Source organism: Cheilinus undulatus, linkage group 21, assembly GCF_018320785.1.
Source record: "Cheilinus undulatus linkage group 21, ASM1832078v1, whole genome shotgun sequence".
Taxonomy (NCBI): Eukaryota; Metazoa; Chordata; class Actinopteri; order Labriformes; family Labridae; genus Cheilinus; species Cheilinus undulatus.
The window spans coordinates 23,209,440-23,230,525 of record NC_054885.1 but is presented as its reverse complement, the minus strand read 5'-3'; the positions used below and the strand labels follow the sequence as shown (position 1 = coordinate 23,230,525).

At 39.1% G+C, this 21,086-nt stretch overlaps 2 protein-coding genes across 2 annotated transcripts; both read left to right on the top strand.

Moving 5' to 3' along the window:
- Positions 1-907: 907 nt before the first annotated feature.
- Positions 908-3,920, top strand: LOC121503918. Its single transcript, XM_041778526.1, has 2 exons — positions 908-928; positions 2,961-3,920. The coding sequence occupies exon 2, from the start codon at positions 2,961-2,963 to the stop codon at positions 3,903-3,905; it is 945 nt and encodes a 314-aa protein (XP_041634460.1). The 5' UTR covers positions 908-928; the 3' UTR covers positions 3,906-3,920.
- A 3,445-nt stretch (positions 3,921-7,365) lies between these two features.
- On the top strand, positions 7,366-13,052 carry LOC121529591. The gene is made up of 2 exons (XM_041817531.1): positions 7,366-10,103; positions 13,002-13,052. Exons 1-2 carry the CDS (start codon positions 7,461-7,463, stop codon positions 13,050-13,052), a joined length of 2,694 nt encoding a protein of 897 aa, XP_041673465.1. The 5' UTR covers positions 7,366-7,460.
- The last annotated feature ends 8,034 nt before the right edge of the window (positions 13,053-21,086 follow it).

Genomic DNA, 21,086 nt, shown 5'->3' with positions numbered 1-21,086 from the left:
AATCTTTTGTAAGAGTTTAAAATGTCACACAAAGTGCAACTCCTAGAATAACATCCCAAAGCAGATTCTAGGATAAGTGAAAGGAAATTTCAAATGTCTTTATTTTAAATGGTAATTCTGTTTTTAAAACAAAGCCAAGGTGTGATGACCATCACTGCTCTTCATGAGAGCTTCTTTCAGCAGTGTGTTACACAGCTCTACACAATCACTATAATGAACTGAAGGAAGGAGGTTCTTTGTTACTGCAGAAAGAGGGGGGACCAAATAATAAAATAAAAAAGGAGAAATAAAATTATGAAATTCAATAAAAATAAAATTGAACTAAGTATGAGAGTTCACACACCTACACTACAGGGATGATACATGTCCAAAACAAGAGTATATTGTAAACACTGATGTGGAAACAACATAATTAAATACATACTGTAAAAATAAGTTAATTACAGGATGCAGATAGACCCAAAACTTAAAAAGCCACAAGAAATCATCAAAATTAATCACAAATAAATGAATTCATACATCAATAGATGAAAATATATAATAAAGATAACAGTACTAAATATTGATATGTTAAAATATGTATATAGATACTCATTCACACACACACATATATATAATAATAACTAATATAAATAAATATGAATAAATGTAAAAATGAAATATTTTTACATAAACAATTGAATTAGAATAAAAACATTAAAATATAAAGAAATACTTACATGTGCATAAACATATATATATACGCACACACATATAGAAATACATTTTAATAAATTTGAAACTAATTGCTGGAACGTTTTTACTGTTCAGCTGTCATCATGACATGTGTTTTGATGCAGGTTTTGTCTGTCACTAATTGTTGTTTCTTTTTCCATGGGTATGTTCTATCAACACCATGATCTGAAAACTGGCTTTGACCAACTTAGAGGTAAGTGTGAACAGTGGTGGAAGAAGGATTCATATGATTTAAGAGTAGCAATAAAAGTATTAAAGTCTCATCAGAGTGCACTTAATAAGAAGTTCAGGGATTCTTTTATAAGAGTTTAAAATGTCACACAAAGTGCAGCTCCTAGAATAACATCCCAAAGCAGATTCTAGGATTAGTGAAAGGAAATTTCAAATGTCTTTATTTTACATGGTAATTCTGTTTTAAATCAAAGCCAAGGTGTGATGACCATCACTGCTCTTCATGAGAGCTTCTTTCAGCAGTGTGTTACACAGCTCCACACAATCACTATAATGAACTGAAGGAAGGAGGTTCTTTGTTACTGCAGAAAGAGGGGGGACCAAATAATAAAATAAAAAAGGAGAAATAAAATTATAAAAGTCAATAAAAATAAAATTGAACTAAGTATGAGAGTTCACACACCTACACTCTGGGCCGAATATTTAGAAGTAGCTTCAAGTTTCTGTTCACAATGCCTTCTTAAAAACCAGCATTAGTTACATGTATTTTGGGGCGTCTTTACTGCATGATCAGACTTTCCTTTCGTTGATATGCACCATTTTCCTGAACTGACCTTAGGTATACATTGAGCTGGTAGTGCCATGGTATGAGGATGTTTTGCAGGTGATAAAGTAGGACATGGGTTTGAAGTAAAGGGCATCGTGAAGAAGGAACAGGACCACTCCTTCCTCCAGCATCGTGCAGTTCCATCTGGACTCAGACCTGTGGGTGGAAAGTTTGTTTTGCAGCAAGATAATGACCCTAAGCATTCTGCCAAGCTCTGTCAGGGTTACCTAGACAGAAAAGAAGAGGAAGGTGTTCTTCAAAAGATGGTTTGGCCCCTCAGTCTCCAGACCTCTCTCCAGTTGAGCTTGTGTGGTATGAATTGGATCGATCGGTCAGAAGAGCACGTCCCACAAATCAACCTGGCACATTTCTTCAAAAAGTTGTGGAAGAATGCCTCATATGTGCTTAAAGCCAGAGGAAGCAAGAACAACTCATACATCTTATAATTAAAGTAAAAATGTCTTCTCATAAGTTAGTCTTTATGTTTATTTTGCTGCAAAGTAGACCAGTGAAACTATGATCTTTTTTTGTACAATTTTGATCTTGCTTCCAAACTTTTGGCCTGCAGTGTATATTGTTCATCATGTAATGTAAGATGTTAAATCATGATTAGTTCCACATTCCAGGAATTCTTTTAATAGAATCTACTGAGTTGTATTAAATGTGTTCTGTTATGGAGAACTGACCATGATTTAAGATCTTACATTAGGGGAGACCAGGACATGTTCTCACACTTTTCAGACACTTTTATGTATTTTGTGATCAATACATAAAAACAGCATATCAAATGAAAGAACAGTGTCTGGGACAAATGTTTTTTATTCATATCATCTTTGTATCTTATGTCAGTAAAGACTTCCAGCCATTTAAATAGTGAGTGTATTGTTACTGGTGTCTATGTGGTACAGCATTAAATGTGTTTTCTGTGAGTCATCACCTGTCCCTTTGCCTCTAGAAATAATTTGGTCTTAAAGGCATCATTATTAACATCATTAACGTATCCTCATTACATATCAGTGTAGTAAATTGTGTAGATTGTTGACTGAGCATTCTGATTTATCACAGGTAGAAACAGACTGAGCTTGTGGTACCGATGAAGGCAGAAATGTTTTAGAAAGTAGAACAATATATAAGTTCTTCATGTTTTGTGATGGTGTGCTGCTGGTTAACAAACTTTTCCTCTACTCTATAATGAAGGTCATAGACAAACATAATTTCAGATCTCAGGGGCTGAGTTCAGGAGCTTTTACATGGAAAGTACAGATGCATTAAAGGCACTTTTCTGTTTCATACTTTGCAATGTCTGCCTATTTTCAATCAATGTTGGGAACATGCTAAAATATGAAATCACATTGATTTCAAGTGGACTCAGACACACACTTGTGAGTAATTAACTCTAATTGGCAGTTTAGTTACTAATTGCTTCCTTTGTCCATGTGTCTTTCAGATGCCACCGAAGGTGAACCGCCGTGCTGAGCACATGAGGAGGACCTGGAATGCCCGCAGGCAGACCAGTGTTCGCCCTCCCCCTGATGACCCCTGCTGTATGGGCACTGGAGAAATCCATCCCCCCCCTGACTACGCTGTTATAGCGAGCCATAATGCTGAAAAAGCGCAAAAACAATTTCCGAGACCCTTTGACAAAACCTTTGAAAAAAACCTTGAAAAAACCTCTCCGAGACCCTTTGCAAAAACCTCTGAAAAACCTCTGCCTGTTTCTGATCAGTCTCTGCCTCCTGCTGCTCAATCTCTCTCCATGTCTGACAATGCTCCTGAACAGAATAATCCCATGTCTGATGCTTTTGTCCTTGAGCAGTGTGTTGAAAAGCAGGTCCCTGACACCATGACTGAAGCTGTTGAGCCTACACCTGAATCCAACCTTGTTGCACACCACCCTGATGAAGCGCCACCTGCTGGGAACAATGTTGCCAAAGCACCTGAGAATTTTTTCTTACAAGGGTCCTTCTCACAGCTTCACCACAGATTTGGGGCTAATGCAGGCAAACAGTGTGTAGCTAACAGTTTAGCAGCGGTCATGATGAATAAGCTTAAAAGTATAACAACCTGGAGTGATGACAGAGGCAACAATGACATCGACACTGTTCTTATTGAAGGTAACAAGTTGTACTCTTCTCTTAAAGATGGTGGTCACATTGGTGGAAGAAGTGGGTATCTGCTGATCGATGAACTACCAAATTCATATGTGATGAAAGATGCACATTTTGAAATAAAGTATGGTCCAAGTTTCTGTGGTATGGTTGGTGTTTTTGATGAGCCTCAGGATTCAGATATGAGGGACATTAATGTACCACTGGATGTAGCTATTCAAAGAGCACTGATAGATCATGATGCTTGCTTTATCACTTTTGGTAGTAACACGTGTGGCTGTTAAGCACTTCCAGTACTTTGCTGTGTTTGATCCTCATAAACGCAACACTCAGGGCCTTGCTGATGGAGAGAGAGGTAAAGCTGTAGTTGTTTATCACCCTGACTACACAGCACTGTATGAACAGCTGGATAACCTGGCCAAACAACTGCTTCACTACTACCCTACCCTTCAAGACATGCCATTTGAAGTCAGAGGAGTTGAGGTGAGAATCTCAGATGACATTGTGCAACAACGTGACATTCCAACCACTGAGGAAGACACTGTAAGAAAGATCAACATAAACAAAAGCCAAGAAGGCAGACTCCTTTACAGTGCTGTGGTGAAAGGAGAACACAACAGACCTGCTACCTGCACCAGCTCTTTGAATGAACATGTGACTAAAAAGAACAAATGTGATGTTGAAGTTACTGATTGTGAGGTACAGTCAAGTGCAAACAACCCACCAAGTGTAAGTGCTACTAACACATCACATGGCAAAGACACTGATAATAATCCAGATGTTGAAATAACCAATGTAGCCAAGATGCCGTTTTCATACAAGCCACTGAGTGCTGCAACAAAAGGAAGACTTTGTTCAGAGATGGGTGTGAGAAATGAGAACACAAAGCAGCTGCCACCTCAGGAAATGTCAGCTATGGGAAGAGTCTGTGAAACCAAATCAATTCAAGGTGATGGCAATTGTTTCTTTCGAGCTTTATCCTATGCCATTTCAGGAAGTGAGAACGGACACATGAAACTGCGGCGGAGAATTGTTGAACACCTGGAAACGAATTCAGCAGAATTCCAGAATTTCTTGAGAGCAGGACAGTCCTCTATTCCAGATCATTTAAACAGTTCAAAAATGAAACACTCAGGTTCATTTGCCACTGAGATTGAAATCTGGGCAGCTGCACACCTACTACAGGTTGACATCTACACATTTAATGTAGACAGATGGAATCATTACCCATGTATTATCATGCCATGTAATCAAGCAGGAAACAGAAGTGCTGAAGCTATTTACCTGAATCACAAGGATGGAAATCATTATGATTTTGTCACATGTGTAAAGGACTCATACAATGACTCCATATGTGCATCATTTGACACACAGGGCAGTCACAATGAACAAAGTTCAGATGAAAAGACAAAGAATGAACAACATCATGCAGATCGTTGGTCAAGAAAGAGGAAACTGAAAGTTTTGGAGGAAACCTATGCAGCCAACAAAGAGGAGATTTTAGAGAAGAAAAAAGCATCATATGCCACAAGGAAAGCTGAATATGCAGAAAAAAAAAGAATAAGATATGCAACAAATGAGCAATACAGGAATTCTACTAAAATGCAACTCACAAAAGGTACCATACAGACTTGGAGTACAAACATCATGTGTGTGAGCAAAGTAAGAGAAAATATGCTTCTGATGAATCATTTCAACAGCATGTTCGTGAGCACAGTAAGAAAACATATGCAAATACGCCCGATCTGAAGAAGAAGTTGTGTGAGGCAACACTCCATAAGTATCACACTGATGAAACATTCAGAGATGCAGTTAAAAATAAAAAATGTACCAGTGCTCAGAAACAAAAGGACAGGAAATATGACATTACTTGTGTGATAGAAGATTTCCGTAAAACAGTAAAACGTGGTCCTGAATATGTCTGCTGTTGTTGTCATAGACTTCTTTTCAGGAAGCAAGTCAAACACTGTATGAAAAACACTTATTGTGCTGTGGGTTCTGATGGCAATGCACTTGCTGAAAAATGTATAACCAGTACTTTTTTGCACGTATGTGGTAAATCCTGTGGAAAGACTTGCAGTTTTCAAGATGAGGCTTTTTCCAAATTATGGATCTGCCATACATGTGACAGTCATCTTCTCAAAGGTAAAATGCCTGCCCAGAGTGTTGCTAACAACTTGCATTTAAAGCCTATTCCACCTGAGCTAGAATGTCTCAATGAGTTGGAACAACACCTTATTTCCCTGCACATTCCCTTCATCAGACTCATACCTTTGAAAAAGGGAGGCCAGAAGTCTGTGCAAGGACCAACTGTGTGTGTGCCATCCAATCTATCACATGTGACCAGCATTTTGCCAAGAGATGAAAGTGAGGATAAAATGGTGAGGATTAAACTGAAACGTAAACTGACTTACAAAGGACACTATCAAGACATGAATGTGGATACTGCAAACATCAAAAATGGTCTGAATTATTTAATGCTCAATAATACATGGTACAAAGATGTGAGTGTCAACCCAAACTGGATCAATACACTAGAGGAAACAGAAAATGAACAGATTGAAGATGAGATGAATGAAAGTGATGAAAAGGTTGAAAGCTGCATTGATGATGACATTCCAGACAAAGAGGATGATGATGATACACCAGAAATACAAGATTTTTCACACATTAAAGACCAGCATGGGCTGTTTGCATCCTCCTGTTTACAACCTGTGGATTTGGGTCAAGAGATACTAGATCAGCATTTTGATGGCATTTTATCTATTGCCCCTGCAGAAGAAAGTTCTCCAATTAGACTGTTGTCTGATGGCACAAATGAACCCAAATGTTTCCCAGTTTTATTTCCAAAAGGAGCACCTACTTTTCACAATGAGCGCCCAGAAAAAATAACTCTTTGCAAATATTTCAATCAACGAATACTTAATGCGGATGGACGTTTTGCTCAAAACACTGATTACTTATTTTATGCGCAATATATGTCGGAACTGAATCAAATTGTGTCAAATGTGTCAATAGCATTGAGAAAAGGAACGGACAAAAATTTGACCCAAGAAGTTACCACGGACATCCTTACAGACCCCGAAGCTTTGAAAAAAATTCTGCACTTTGATGAAGGCTACAAATTTCTAAGGCCTATCAGAGGAACACCTCCATTTTGGCAATCAGCACAGAAAGATGTATTTGCAATGTTAACGCAGATTGGTATTCCCACATGGTTTTGTTCATTTAGCTCTGCTGACTTGAGATGGCCTGAAATGCTGAGTGCAATGATAAGGCAAGAACGTAAAGAGGTGAACCTGGAAGACCTTTCTTGGCTACAAAAATGTGCATTATTAAAGCGCAATCCAGTGACTGCAGCAAGGATGTTTGACTTCCGATGGCAATGCTTCTTAAAAGATGTTCTCCTGAGCCCTGCGGCACCAATAGGCAAGATCACTGATTACTTTTATAGAGTCGAGTTTCAAATGCGTGGCTCACCTCATGTACATGCATTATTTTGGGTTGACAAAGCTCCGAGAATAGACAAAGACGCTGATGCAAAAGTTGTGGAGTTTTGTGATCAATATGTCACATGTCAAATGCCATCTGATCCAGAACTGTTGGAATTGATTGATGTGCAAAAGCACAGTGAATATCATGCCAAATCTTGTGACAAGAAAAATGTAAAGAAGAAGAAAGGAGAAATACACTGTCGATTCAACTTTCCCAGACCTGTCTCAGAAAAAACCTTCATCTCAAGACCACGTGATGCTGAGGAGTTTAAAGGGACACATGAGACTGGCTCTAAAAAAAGCAAAGAGAAAACTGTTGAACAGCCAAACATCAGCTCAGTTGGCATGACAACTGAAATGGCACAAAAACTGTTTGAACGAATGAAAACTGTCCTCTCAAACCGTGAACAAAGACAACAGTTCAACTCTGCTGAGGAGTTTTTTCAATATTTTGGCACATCACAGGAAATGTTTCAGATAGCACATTCTCTGCTTACCAAACGGACAAGCATTGTTCTACAACGGAAACCGCAAGATGTTTGGATAAACCAGTACAATCCAGATCTACTTCGCTGCTGGCAAGCAAACATGGACATTCAGTTTGTTGTGGATGCATATTCATGTGTGGTGTACATTATATCATATGCCCTCAAAAGTGAACGAGAAATGGGACTGCTGCTTGATCAGGCTCAAAAAGAGGCCATGAATGGAAATTTGCAAGCCAAGGAGTCAATGAAAAAAATAGGCACAGTTTTCTTGCAGAGCCGCCAAGTTTCAGCACAAGAATGTTGTTACAGATTAACTGGCCTACCGCTCAAACAGTGTTCACGTGGAACTCAGTTCATCCCAACTGGTGAACATCCTGTCAGAATGAGTGTACCGTTGAGTCAACTTAAACAGCAACAAGACAGCAATCAGACTGATGACCAGCATTTGTGGATGACAAACATTGTGGAGCGATACAAAAACAGACCAAACACACAACCATTTGTAAACATGTGCCTTGCAACATTTGCCTCAGAGTACAGAGTTGTTTACAAATCACAAATTCCCAAAGGTGATAACCATCATGTGATCCAGTTGCAAAATAACTGTGGGTTTATTACCAAAAGAGTTAATGAGGAGAAACCTGCTGTGATCAGATATGCTAGATTGTCACCAACAAAGCAGCCTGAAGCCTACCACCACAGCATACTTCAACTATTTCTGCCCCATTATTTGGACTGCCAACTGAAACCTGCACAGTTTGAAACTTACAAAGACTTTTATGAGCATGGTGCTGTGAACAATGAGAACAACACATTGGAAAATGTCAAATCCATAGTGGAGAGAAACCGTGACCTGTTTGAGAAAGAAGCTGAGCAAATAGATGAAGCTGAAAAGATGCTCAAAGAAAATGGAGAACTGGAAGATGCATGGGCACAGATATGTCCTCAAACTGAACTTGAAAGGCTGGAATGTCAAAAATTGAAAGAAGCAGACATAAATGAAGGAAATGATGAACACTGCAGTGATGCTAACATCCCAGATCTACAGCCTAACAGACAAACTGTTTACACAATAGAGGCTAATGCAACTCAAATGACAAGAGCTGATGCTTTGCAGTTGTTACGATCTTTAAATGAGAAACAATCTGCAATTTTCTACAAAATTCGACAGTGGTGTTTGCAGAAAGTCAATGGTGAGAATCCTCAGCCCCTAAAAGTATTCATTACCGGTGGAGCAGGAACAGGCACAAGCCATTTGATCAAGGCTATTTATTATGAGTCAACTAGAATTCTCAAAAGACTCCATCCTGATGAACCAGATGCCACTACTGTTGTACTAACAGCCCCAACAGGTGTAGCTGCCTACAACATAAACGCAAACACTATACATAATACCTTTTCAATTGGAACAGATCTGTCCCTACCCATCAAAGATTTGACAGAAGAGAAGATCAACTCTTTGCGTGCAAAACTAGGAAACCTTGAAATATTAATCATTGATGAAATATCCATGGTTGACCATTCACTCTTATCATATGTCCATGGAAGACTGAGACAAATCAAGCAACCAGGTAACAACACCCCATTTGCTGAAGTGTGTATTCTTGCAGTTGGAGACTTTTATCAGTTGCCCCCAGTCAAAGGTTCTGCTTTGTACAATGACTTCAAATACATAAACCTGTGGGAGGACGAATTCCATATTGCTGAGCTCACTCAAATAGTCAGACAAAAGGACTCAGACTTTGCTCATGCCTTGAATCGCTTACGCACTCATACAAAGGGCACACCTCTCCAAGACCGTGATGTTGAAATGCTCAAAAGTTGTGAGACTGGAGAAGACAACGATGCTTTACACATTTATGCTACAAACAACGAGGTTGATCATTATAACCTGAAATGCTTAAATGAGACCTGTGCAGAGCGTGTCACCATATCAGCACGTGATTATGAGAGAAATGCTGAAACAGGTAGACTACAGCTAAAAGATGGCCATCATCACAAAGTGTACAAAACTTGTCTCCAGAAATATATCCATGTAGGAATAGGAGCTCGTATCATGCTGCTGAAAAACATTGATGTGTCTGATGGGCTTGTAAATGGTGCTTTTGGAACTATTGCTAACATGGTGCTTAACGATCCAGACATTGAGGGCAATTACTTCCCAACTTCCATCCACGTGGCATTTGATGACACCAAGGTTGGTCAAAAACAGCGGGCAAAAACACACACCATTGACCCTGAAGGGAGAACAATAACCATCCTGGAACCTGAGGAAGAAAATGTTACCCGTAATGGAGGCTTACGCAGACAATATCCAATAAGGTTGGCATGGGCGTGCACTATTCACAAAGTACAAGGCTTAACCATTGACAGAGCGTTTGTGTCTCTCAGCAAGATTTTTTCACCTGGACAAGCGTATGTCGCTCTGAGTCGTGTTACGAGTCTAAGTGGCTTAACAGTTAAGGACTTTAAAGAATCTGCCATTTATTGTAATGCAAAAGTATCAGAGGCAACTGGCAAAATGCAGCAGTTCATAGCATCTGTCTCTTCCACCAACAACACACAATCTGCTTTTACCATCATATTGCACAACACTCAAAGTCTTAAGGCTCACTTTCCAGATGTTCAAGCTAACACTCACATGAGTAATGCTGATTGCATTTGCCTTACAGAGATGTGGTTAGGAATTGATGACCCACCACAGCAGCATTGTCTAACAGGCTTCAACTTCACACATCTTTCTCGAGGGCATAGCTATGACAACTCTCAGCCACAGTTGCAACACTTTAAACAAGACTCTCATGGTGGAGTTGGAATATATCATTCAGTGACAAAAGATGTTGTAATATGGCCTGCAAAGTGCTACAATATTGAATGTTTGATCTTTCAAGTAAAGAGCATTAACTTGACTGCTGCAGTTCTTTACAGACCCCCAAGTTATCCTGTTGCCATATTTCTTCAACACCTACAACACCTGATTGACCTCATCGATTGTTGTCCTGGCATGAAAATCATTATGGGAGACTTTAATGAAAATGCACTGAATAATGGTAAGTTGTTGAGATTTTTCACTAAGCATCATTACACCCAGTACGTACAAACAGCCACAACTGACAAACACACTTTAATTGATCATGTCTACGTGAAAGATGGCACAAACATACTTGTTGATGTTCTACCAGTTTATTACAGCTGTCATGAAATGGTCCGTCTTGTAGTTCTGTAGTTTCTTCTTCATTATCTCTGTAACACTTTGTAACTCATTTTTTATGACGACTTGTACGACTTTTGTAAAATTTCATTTCATTTTATTTGTTCTATTCATGGCAAAATTCACATTCCCTCACAAAGAAACATTCAACCTCACTCCACTCCATGGCCAGAAAGGAGCAGGGAGAAGAAAAAAATCTTACTTCCTGCCCCACACTCAAAACACAAATATTCAACAGTTGGTCTGCCAAGTTTACAATAACTGAGAGAGTAATATTACAGCAACATTAGAAAAAAGATACAGTAACATTTTCAAAGACTCTAACAACGCCTACCCTCAGCAGTAAAAAAGAAAAACAAAACAACACCCTATTCACCATGTTCATAAAGTCTTATGAGTCTCTCGATTTTCTGATAATGCTCTACTTTTAGCTCTGAACATAACTGTGAGTGTCTGCAGCTCAATCAAATCTTTAAGTTTTAAAAATCCTGCCTTAATGAACAGACTGTTGGTGTGCTTTCTGTAACCTGCCTTGTGAATAATTCTTACTGCTCTTTTCTGTAACAAAACTAATGGATTTATGTTGCTCATGTACGTATTTCCCCAAATTTCCACACAGTAACAAAGATATGGCAGAATAAGAGAGCAATACAGCATTGTCATGACCTTACAGTTTAACAGAAACTTTGCTTTGTTTAGAATAAAAATATTCTTGGACACCTTTGTTTTTACGTGAGCGATATGAGCTTTCCATGTCAGTTTATCATCAACAATCACACCCAGAAAATGAAATTCAGACACTCTTTCAATGTTAACACCATCTATGGTCAGTGTGATATTTTCATCTTTTCTTTTATTTGTAAAAACCATAAACTTTGTTTGTTGTTGTTTGTTTTATTTAGAATTAAAGACAACTTGTTTTCATCAAACCATTTTTTCAGTTTCTCCAAAATGTGATTGTGATTGTCTTTTAAACCGTCTCTTCTCTGCATCATACAGCAGCTATGATGAAATTTCATTGTAGACATCTTGTCTCATTTTGTCTTACATTCCTGTTTCCTGACTGCTCCCATTACTCCTTCTCTAAATATCTTGTTTGCTTCTATAAAACACTTGCTTAACATAATTGAGCAATTGTCTTCAGAAAAATAGCTATTAAATACACCTAATGTGTACATTTTTTTTTTAACCAAACAACCAAATCAACTTAACCGATCACCTGTACATCAAAGACTGTTAATGCTTCCAGTGTATTAGACCTATCATGGCCAGGTACATGTTGCACTTCTGTAGCCTTTCTTTTCACCACTTATGCCAATGTAATTTTTCATATTTAAGGACACTTAACACACACACACACACACCCATGCACAAAACATGTATTCAGCCATCACATGTCCACCAAGACAGCATCCCATATCAGTCCAGCAACTGGAGTACTTCTCCTTCAACAGGTAAACCTCAGTCAGTTCATTTATCACATATTTCATCTTTGTGTCTAGCTGTTACTTTATAGACTACAGTTGACCTGTTTTATAGTGAAACAACCATTCATTCATTCTTACTGTACCTGCTTTGCCTTCTGTTTATATCATGATATTGGCCGAATTGTAACAGTACGTCTCCAAAATGCCCCTCATTACACACATTTCTTACAGAAACTAACCTGTGGAGAAACATCCAATATTCCCCATCAAAAGCTGTGGAACCTACACTGTTTGAACTCCACATCCTAATCCAAAGACTCTGAAGAAACTATAGTTGACCTGAATGGCACCGACCACAACAAGTTCAAGAAAAAAAACAACAAAAAAACAGAAAAGGGTAAGTAACTAATTTTAACACACTGATCACACTCACATAAATTTCACTGTAAATATGTCATTGACATTTCCTAACCCTACAGTATCTCACTAAAGTGAGTACACACCTCACATTCCAGCAAACATTTTATTACATCTTCTCAAGGGACAGTGGTATAGAAATGAAACTTGGACACCTTAGAGTAGTCAGTGTACATGGCTGGCTACTCTAAACTATATCCAAGTTTCATTTCTATAGTTTTGTCCCTTAAGAAGATATAATAACATGCTGGAATGTGAGGGGTGTACTCACTTCTGTGAGATACTGTATTTCCATCTACCTGAAATTATTTCCACTAATTATAGTCATGCCTGTTTCTATTAGGAGGCCAGAAACCATCTCAAGATTCACCTGGACCCCCTGGACAGACCATAACCTACAAATGGAAAGCCCTGCTCATCGATTGCGGCACTTCCATTCTCCTGCTGCACTACATCAATCAATATGCAGTATTTTGGCCTGGTAAAATGACTGAATTACCTCTGCAACTAGGAAAAAGTAGGCCATCACTCATCTACCTCTTTACTAACCTATACCACAAATGCAGCACAATCACTAATTCTACCAATATTTGCCATTTTCTTTCAGACTTTCCCAAGCCACCATTACGACACACAACATCAAGAATGTGGGCAAAGAAAAAGGGACTAATGATTACGTTGTTCAGTGTGTTCCACCGTCTCCATTCAGCACTGACTGATACCGTCTGGACATTGGCTTATGACACACAACTTCATGAATGTTTTCTTTCAGCACTAAATTTTGTAAGGGGAAAATTTGGATACACCAGGTTATATTCATATAAACACATCTGTCAAAAAAACCATCTATATTTATGTTTAAGGACACACAAAAAATGTGTGTTTTTTACACTGTATTTTTCTACAAACTTTCCTGTTAATTGATATTATAATGATGACTGTTTTCAATGGTCATTTGGTGTTTACTTTGATAATACAAGTCATTACATGTAAATCATTCTCCTAACAAAGATTTATTGCAATGACTTGGAAATGCTGTTGTTATGCTGTGGATGTGTGAAGACTGATCTTGTTGCAAATATAGTGCCAGTCTATAATTGACACTATTGGCAAAAACATGTATTGTTATATTATTTCATATCCTTATAGGTAATTCTAATGAAAAATAAATGACTTATTCTTTTTTCTCATATCATACAGGCTGTCATTTTTATATTTTATTTTCAGATGTTTGAGCTGTTTAATTTAAACCAAAAATCAGTCCCTGTATTGTATGTTCTTTAGACACCATCAGAAATTTTAGACAGATTTAACTCTCTATTAACAGTGAACAGTAGCTCAAATGAAGGAATCGCCACCTTGTGGCATGTGTGTGTTACTACTACAATACATGAATGCAGATGAGTTAAGGAAAAGGAAGTGTCCAGATGCAGTCAGAGTTTATCAAAATATAGTGTACAGTTAGTACACTTTGAGTTTTCATTAGTAGATTCAAAACTTCATTTAATCCCTCAATATAGAGAATCTGTAATGCCAAAGTAATATCAACTACATTTACTTACATACAATTTAATTTTATGTCAACAAGACGTACAATTATGGTCTTGATCATTAACATTTAAACGGGACATGGTTTATAAATCCTATGCGTATTTGACTCCAGGTCTTGTCAAAAAATGGTAACAATGACTCTCATTACAATAAAACAAATTGTTTATAACTCAAAATGTATTTGTAACCTGGACACAGGCTGTCCTGTGACATGAGAGATTGGCATTTTTGGTCTTGGTGCAACGCTCACACACATAATTACGCACGGAGATGCGCCACTTGATGGCACGCGCAGGCCAGTCAGGAGGATTCAGAGAGAATGGACATGTAGAAAAACGACTGTTGTGGCTCAGACATGTGCTTAGGAGTCAAGTTTTCACTCAGTAGGTGAGGGTTTATAGCTCTTTGAGCAGTAATAGAGCAGCAGTCAGGGAAACATCTCAGCAGGATCCTCCTATCTCTCTTTGTAGCATCCCTCCTGACTGAATGACGGTTGACTCTCGTACTGATGGTTTTCGTGGTTTATTTAACTTGACAAAGTCAAACAATTGTAGTTGCAGAAGTTCCAAAAGCATAAAAATTCACCATAAGAGCTGAATGCCTGCACAGGGGGTACTAGGTTTTCACTTTCTACCGTAGCTCTCTTTGTTTACGTTGCTCCGTTAACTTTTCTCACCGTAGTCAAGTTACCTTGTGTTACTTCAGTCACTTCCTTTCTGGCACTTTCAAAGTAAAAGTCGGCTGCTATTAAACAGGAAGTAAAGTTACCTCAGCTTAAATCAATACAAAACTCACAAAATAAACCATCACAAAAGGCTTTATCTGTAGAAACACTTAAGGCTCAACATTTACACTAAATTTGGTTACTTACACTGTTTCTGGACCCTGCACTGATCCCAGGTCAAACATACCTGGCCAATCAAGTTCATTCTGAAAATATTGGTTCCCTTTTGAAATGGAAGTAACAGTCAGACCATATCTGACCCAGTACTTCACGAGGTGTATTTAACTGAGTAAAAAATAAACATCAAGGCTTTAAGTGCACAAAGCCATAACAAGTCATAACAGAAATGAACAATCAACAATGAATACTACAGCACACATACACTATTGCAAAGTGTCTTAAATCAGCACATGTGCTCATTAGGAATTTCTTTGATGCACATCTTACTTTATGTTGACATGTATGTCACAGTTAGGAGTACGTAATGGGAGAAGTGATGTTGTTTTTCTTACATTTGGCTCATAACATGTCACTGCAAAGGCACTGGTGAAGAGTGCTGTCAAAGAGGGAGCAACGACAGTCAGTCTTGATTGTGCTCATGTGTGAGAAGCTTGACTCGCATTGATCCAAACACACTGACAACATGGATTGCTAATTTGTTGCATTCACTTTCTGCAGCATTGTAGGAATTTGGAGATCATTCTCAAGAAATGTATTTCTCTCTGCTTCTTTTTGGCTAAACCGCTCAGGTATTGCTTCTGGGTGGCGTAAAGCCCACGGGCTGATTGAAGATAGGGCTGATCTTGGCTGTTGGAAAGGGCTGAAAGGGTTAGAACCCGCCAATAGCCGCTTGCGGCTATATTTAGGGTTCTAACCCCGAAGGGGTAGAACCCTATTGTTTTCGTCCCGGTTTATTATTATTTCCGTTCTGCCGCTTGAGCTAAAATTCCCGTGAGCTGGAATGAGCTAGAAAGCTGAAACTTGGCCAAAACATTGGAAATGATGTGCAGCAACTTTCCATTAATCATGAGCCCGGTCAGCCACATGGTGGCGCTACAATTAAGGCCTAAAATCTTTTTTTTGGGAAGGCCACGCCCCTCACACCGTGAGTCCGATTGACTTGAAAATCGGCCCACAGATGCAGCTCAATGTGCTCTACAAAAAAGCCAATTGGACCCCTAAAGTCCGCCTAATTAGATTTTTTGCTAATTAGCATAATTTGAAAAACAGTCAAATGAATAGAAGTCGGGAAATATTTACCCTATCAGCACCAAATTTGGCACATGGCCTCAGGGGACAAAAAGTCAAATTTCTATTATCGATGAGCCTGATCCGTTCAAAAACATGGCCGCTAGACCCCGAAATATCTTTGCTACTGGGCGGAGCCAACAAATGATTGGTCAGAACTCCCACACCTTTTGCCCGATCATCACCAAATTCGGTATGTAGGTTCACAACAGGACTGGGAAGCTGCCTGTCAAAGCGTTTTGAGCTCAACCCATAGGGGGCGCTATAAACACCACATGTCTATATCTCAAAGACCATTGGTTGGAATTTCACCAAATTTGGTGTGCATGTTCTAGGGGCGAGTATTAACTAAAATGTTAAGCAGCATATTTATTGGTGAAAGTGGGCGTGGCCTATTCATCATTAAGTACCTTTTCTTCATTTGTGGTGAGCTGGAATGACCTAGAGACACCAATCTTTGTACGTCAAGTATAAATGATGTGTAAATGCTGCTCCTAAAATTTGAGCCAAATCGGCCTGAAGGGGGCGCTATAACATAGAGTGCAAAACTTCAAAAGCCCCGCCCCCACACACAGCAAGTGCTGTTGACTTGAAATTTCTCACACAGCTTCACCTGATAGGTCTCTACAAAAAAGCCTCTTGCACCATCAACGCCGTTATTACGGATTTTTGGCTAATATGCATAATGCTAAAAACAGTCAAATGAATAGAACTTTTGCAAAATTAATGCTATCTACACCAATGTTGGTATGTGGCATCGGGGGACCGAGATGCTCATTTCTATTACAGAAGAGCACAATCGGTTGAAAAACGTAGCCGGGTCAATCCGAGTATTGAGTGCCATTTGAGTCGCCATGCCATAATGTGGTGTATTTTGTGTAAAAGTGGGCTAATATTTATTTTGAAAATATCTTGTTACATGGTTAACTCCCCTCTACCATAAAACACAACCATATATACACAGGATGACTTAACCCTTTAAAACCCACCATTATGCGAGTCCGCCAGGAAATATTCTTAGATTTTTACATACTGTAGTGGCATTTTTGGCAGTATTTTTGTTTGCTTAACATCAAAAAAACCCTTATATCCCAAATTTTAATAATATGTATTGACTTAAGTATTAACTACTACAATAAATTGTTTAAAAGTGCAATAAACCTAAAAAAATGAAAATCGTTTTTGTTTTTTCACATATATTTCAAAATACAGAAATTGCACAGCTGTATCCCTCAAATTTGTCAATGTAAAAAAGTTGCACGATATCCTTTGGAACCACAGGAAATTTATTTGGAGTCTCTACATAACTTGCTTTGTGAGATATAGTCAATTTTGTAACCTTTAACAAAAACTGAGCCGTATCCTCCTGACTACCAGGAAAAAAAATGTTGTCCATTCACATGTTTTGTAAATCCCCCAATCTTTGTAAGGTACTTAGAATACTGAAAACATTTTTTTGGAAAAAAAAAAAAGTTTTTATTTTTAAGATATCATAAATGCCATACATGTGAAAACGAATCTTGATGGCAATCAGTTATTCCCAAAGAAAATACCAAAAAGTCAATATAAGAATGAGTTTAACATCCACGTAACTGTCCATCATCACTTTTGTTTTGTTTTGCTTTGTTGTGCTCATTTGGTATGACGCTTCAAAAAGCAATTTCCTGAGCCTGTGATGTTGCCCTCTGAGCCTGTGATGAGGCCCTCTGAGCCTGTGATGTTGCCCTCTGAGCCTGTGATGAGGCCCTCTGAGCCTGTGATGTTGCCCTCTGAGCCTGTGATGAGGCCCCCTGAGCCTGTGATAAGGCCCTCTGAGCCTGCAATGACCCCCTCTGTACCTGTGATGTGCACTTCAAAGCCTGTGATGAGGCCCTCTGAGCCTGCAATGACCCCCTCTGAACCTGTGATGTGCACTTCAGAGCCTGTGATGAGGCCCTCTGAGCCTGCAATGACCCCCTCTTAGCCTGTGATGTTGCCCTCTGAGCATTTGATTTGACCTTCTGAGCCTGTGATGTGCCCTTCTGAGTCAGCAATGACCCCCTCTGAGCCTGTGATGAGGCCCTCTGAGCCTGTGATTTGACCTTCTGAGCCTGCAGTGACCCCTTTTGAGCCTGTGATGACCCCTTCTGCTCTGAAACATGGTGAATGTGTGAAATGTTAGTGTAACTCCCCAGGTTTTACATGCAAAAGGAATGATTGATCTATCTTATGCAGTTTCAAATCTATCCACAATCAAAAATGGATATGCTTACTTTGGTATCTTAGCCAACCCTACGCTGGGATCTATAGGGTTAAATCACCACATGTGTTCATTAGGTATTTGTAACCCAGTTGTATATTTTAATATAGGTTTCCCTGTATAACATCTAAGCTGCCGCTTTAATTATCACGTCCTTTGAAATCTCGCGAGACTTGAGGTCACGAGAGTTGCGCTGCTCCATGCGGGATATACCAGACAGACTCTCTATCGCTTATCAGGTGTGTGGGGGAAGCAGGACCATGAGCAGCTGCAGGTAACTTAGTTAGCCCTTTAAGATCACTCGTTTTTATATCTAAAATGATCCGGTTTTAACCGTTGTGCTCCTCAACTTGTAGATGCGTCCACTGCCGATGAAAAACTCTCCGACTGTGATTCGTGTTACAAGTAAACAAAGGAATTGGTGAGTGTCACGGCGCTAATGCTAACCGGCGCTAATGCTAACCGGCGCTAATGCTAATCGGCGCTAATGCTAATCGGCGCTAGCATTTGTTTATGCATCTAATGTGTTTCTGTGGTGATATCCAGCTAATGCTAGCCCAGTATTTCCGTGTATTACCCAGTCAATTGTTGTGGTGGTGTTTAGTGCTGGTTGTGCTGCTCTATAGCTTAAGTGGCTACTTTGTCTTATTGTTGACATGTCTCTTGCATTTAATGTGACTCGCTGTCACTGGTTTATTGAATGACCTTGCTCTAATGTTTTATTAGGTACATTCAAACATTGAATTAACACCTAATCATTATTATATGCCTGAAGTATTAATATGCAATTATGGTAGCTGTATCTGCACTTAATTGCACTTTATTATCAAAAAGATGGTGCTGCAGAAATACTTGTGTATCAATAATGTACATCTCCAAGCTGATTACAATCAGTCATATTTGCTATTTATTTTCTTAGGCATTTGTTTTGTGTACACAAGTTATTTATACATGCATGTTCTTGTTCAGGCCAGGTTTTGTGGGGGTTTAGGGGTAAGACCTGCCGATTGGAAACAACCCAGCAGCCCAGCCTGTGAACTCTCCTCACTCTGACAACCTACACCTGGATGTGCGGTAGGAGGCTCTGCAGCCGATCCTTTCACTCACTCCCACCACCTCCAACGTGCTTGGGACCCTTTTAAAGGACCCCTGTCCTCTTGGGTTATTTGGAGTATAAATGTTCTCTGGAACTGGACCATTGAACTGACTAAACTCTTCTTTTGCGTTGTGTGGATTATAAACGTTGTGACGGGGATTCCAGAAGCATAAATGAACTCTTACTGTACCTTGTGTGTATCACATGTTAACTATTAACTTCCTCAAGTGCACTTGAACTGTATATATTGTACATATTAATCAATAACACCTGGTATTTTGGTAGCACCGCACAATTTGTCCTGTTTTCATTTTGGCACAATATCATTTCCTCCTAGAGTGAACTGAATCTTCTGATCATTTTAATTGGGTCATAGTATTACTCAGTTGTAACTGCTAATTGCGATCAATACACCCTATACAAGTGTTACATATTTCTCTGATACATGTCAACATAAAGTGAGATGTGTATGTCACAGTTAGGAGCACATAATGGGAGAAGTGACTTTGTTTTTCTGAAATTTGGCCAATAAAATGTCACTACAACGGCACTGGTGAAGAGTGCTGTCAAAGAGGGAGCAACGACAGCCATTTTTGATTGTGTTCATGTGTTAGAAGCTTGACCTACATGTATATGTTGATCCAAACATGCTGACACCATGGACTGCTACTTTGTTGCATTCACTTTCTGAAGCACTGTAGGATCTTGGAGATGGTTCTCAGGAAAGGGGTTTTCCTTGCTTCTTTTTGGCTAAACCGTGTGCTTGACCGCTCACGTATTGCTTCTGGGCGGCGTGGAGCCCAGGGGCTGATTGAATATAGGGCTGGTCTTGGCCGTTGGAAAGGGCGGAAAGGGTTAGAACCCGCCAATAGCCGCTTGCGGCTATATTTATCATTGTTGATGCTTATGTTATATTAAAGTGATCTGTCATCGTTCATGGTTCCTACCACACTTGCTGTCACCATTACCACTGGTATTTTAAATAGGCAATACATGTATCCTACATCTAACTCGTTTGGTGCTGTAGACGCTGTAACTCTTTTTGTTTGTCTCTGTCTTTCTCTTTTAGTGTCTCTTTTTATCCCTGCTCAACCCCAACACAGTTTCTAATGTTCAACATGAGTCTGGTGCTGTTGTTCTCCTTTCCTATGTAACTTTGCCAAATGCTGTCCTTATAGTGGGGTTTGAGAATAATGACACAGTCTAGACAGGATCTTTGTAATTCATTGCTTCTATCTAAATAAAGATTGCTTGGTACGGTTGCAGTTTGATATGACAAGGCAATTTGACAATCATTAATAGTAACAGCAAGTAGGCCTACCCATGTGAGGACACTGGCACTTATTGTTTTAATGAAACCAAGTTTTCAAATATGAAACAGACCAAGTTTTGCTCCTATTTGGTAGAATGATCCATATTCTGTTGCACAATTGAGTCTTTGCTGTGTTATACAGTAAAATAAACCTACTGTCCTCATGAGGATGTCCTTTAAAAAAACAACTACTTGTCAAAATACAACATTACATTTAAGTTAACAGGTGAAATTTGCCAAAAAGTACAGATAGGATCC

Bases quoted from the DNA above. Each gene is read 5' to 3' on its own strand.
- LOC121503918 (XM_041778526.1), top strand. From the start codon at position 2,961: ATGCCACCGAAGGTGAACCGCCGTGCTGAGCACATGAGGAGGACCTGG.
- LOC121529591 (XM_041817531.1), top strand. From the start codon at position 7,461: ATGACAACTGAAATGGCACAAAAACTGTTTGAACGAATGAAAACTGTC. The intron at 10,104-13,001 runs GTATCAGAGGCA...TGTTTCTATTAG, and splicing joins CCATTTATTGTAATGCAAAA to GAGGCCAGAAACCATCTCAA.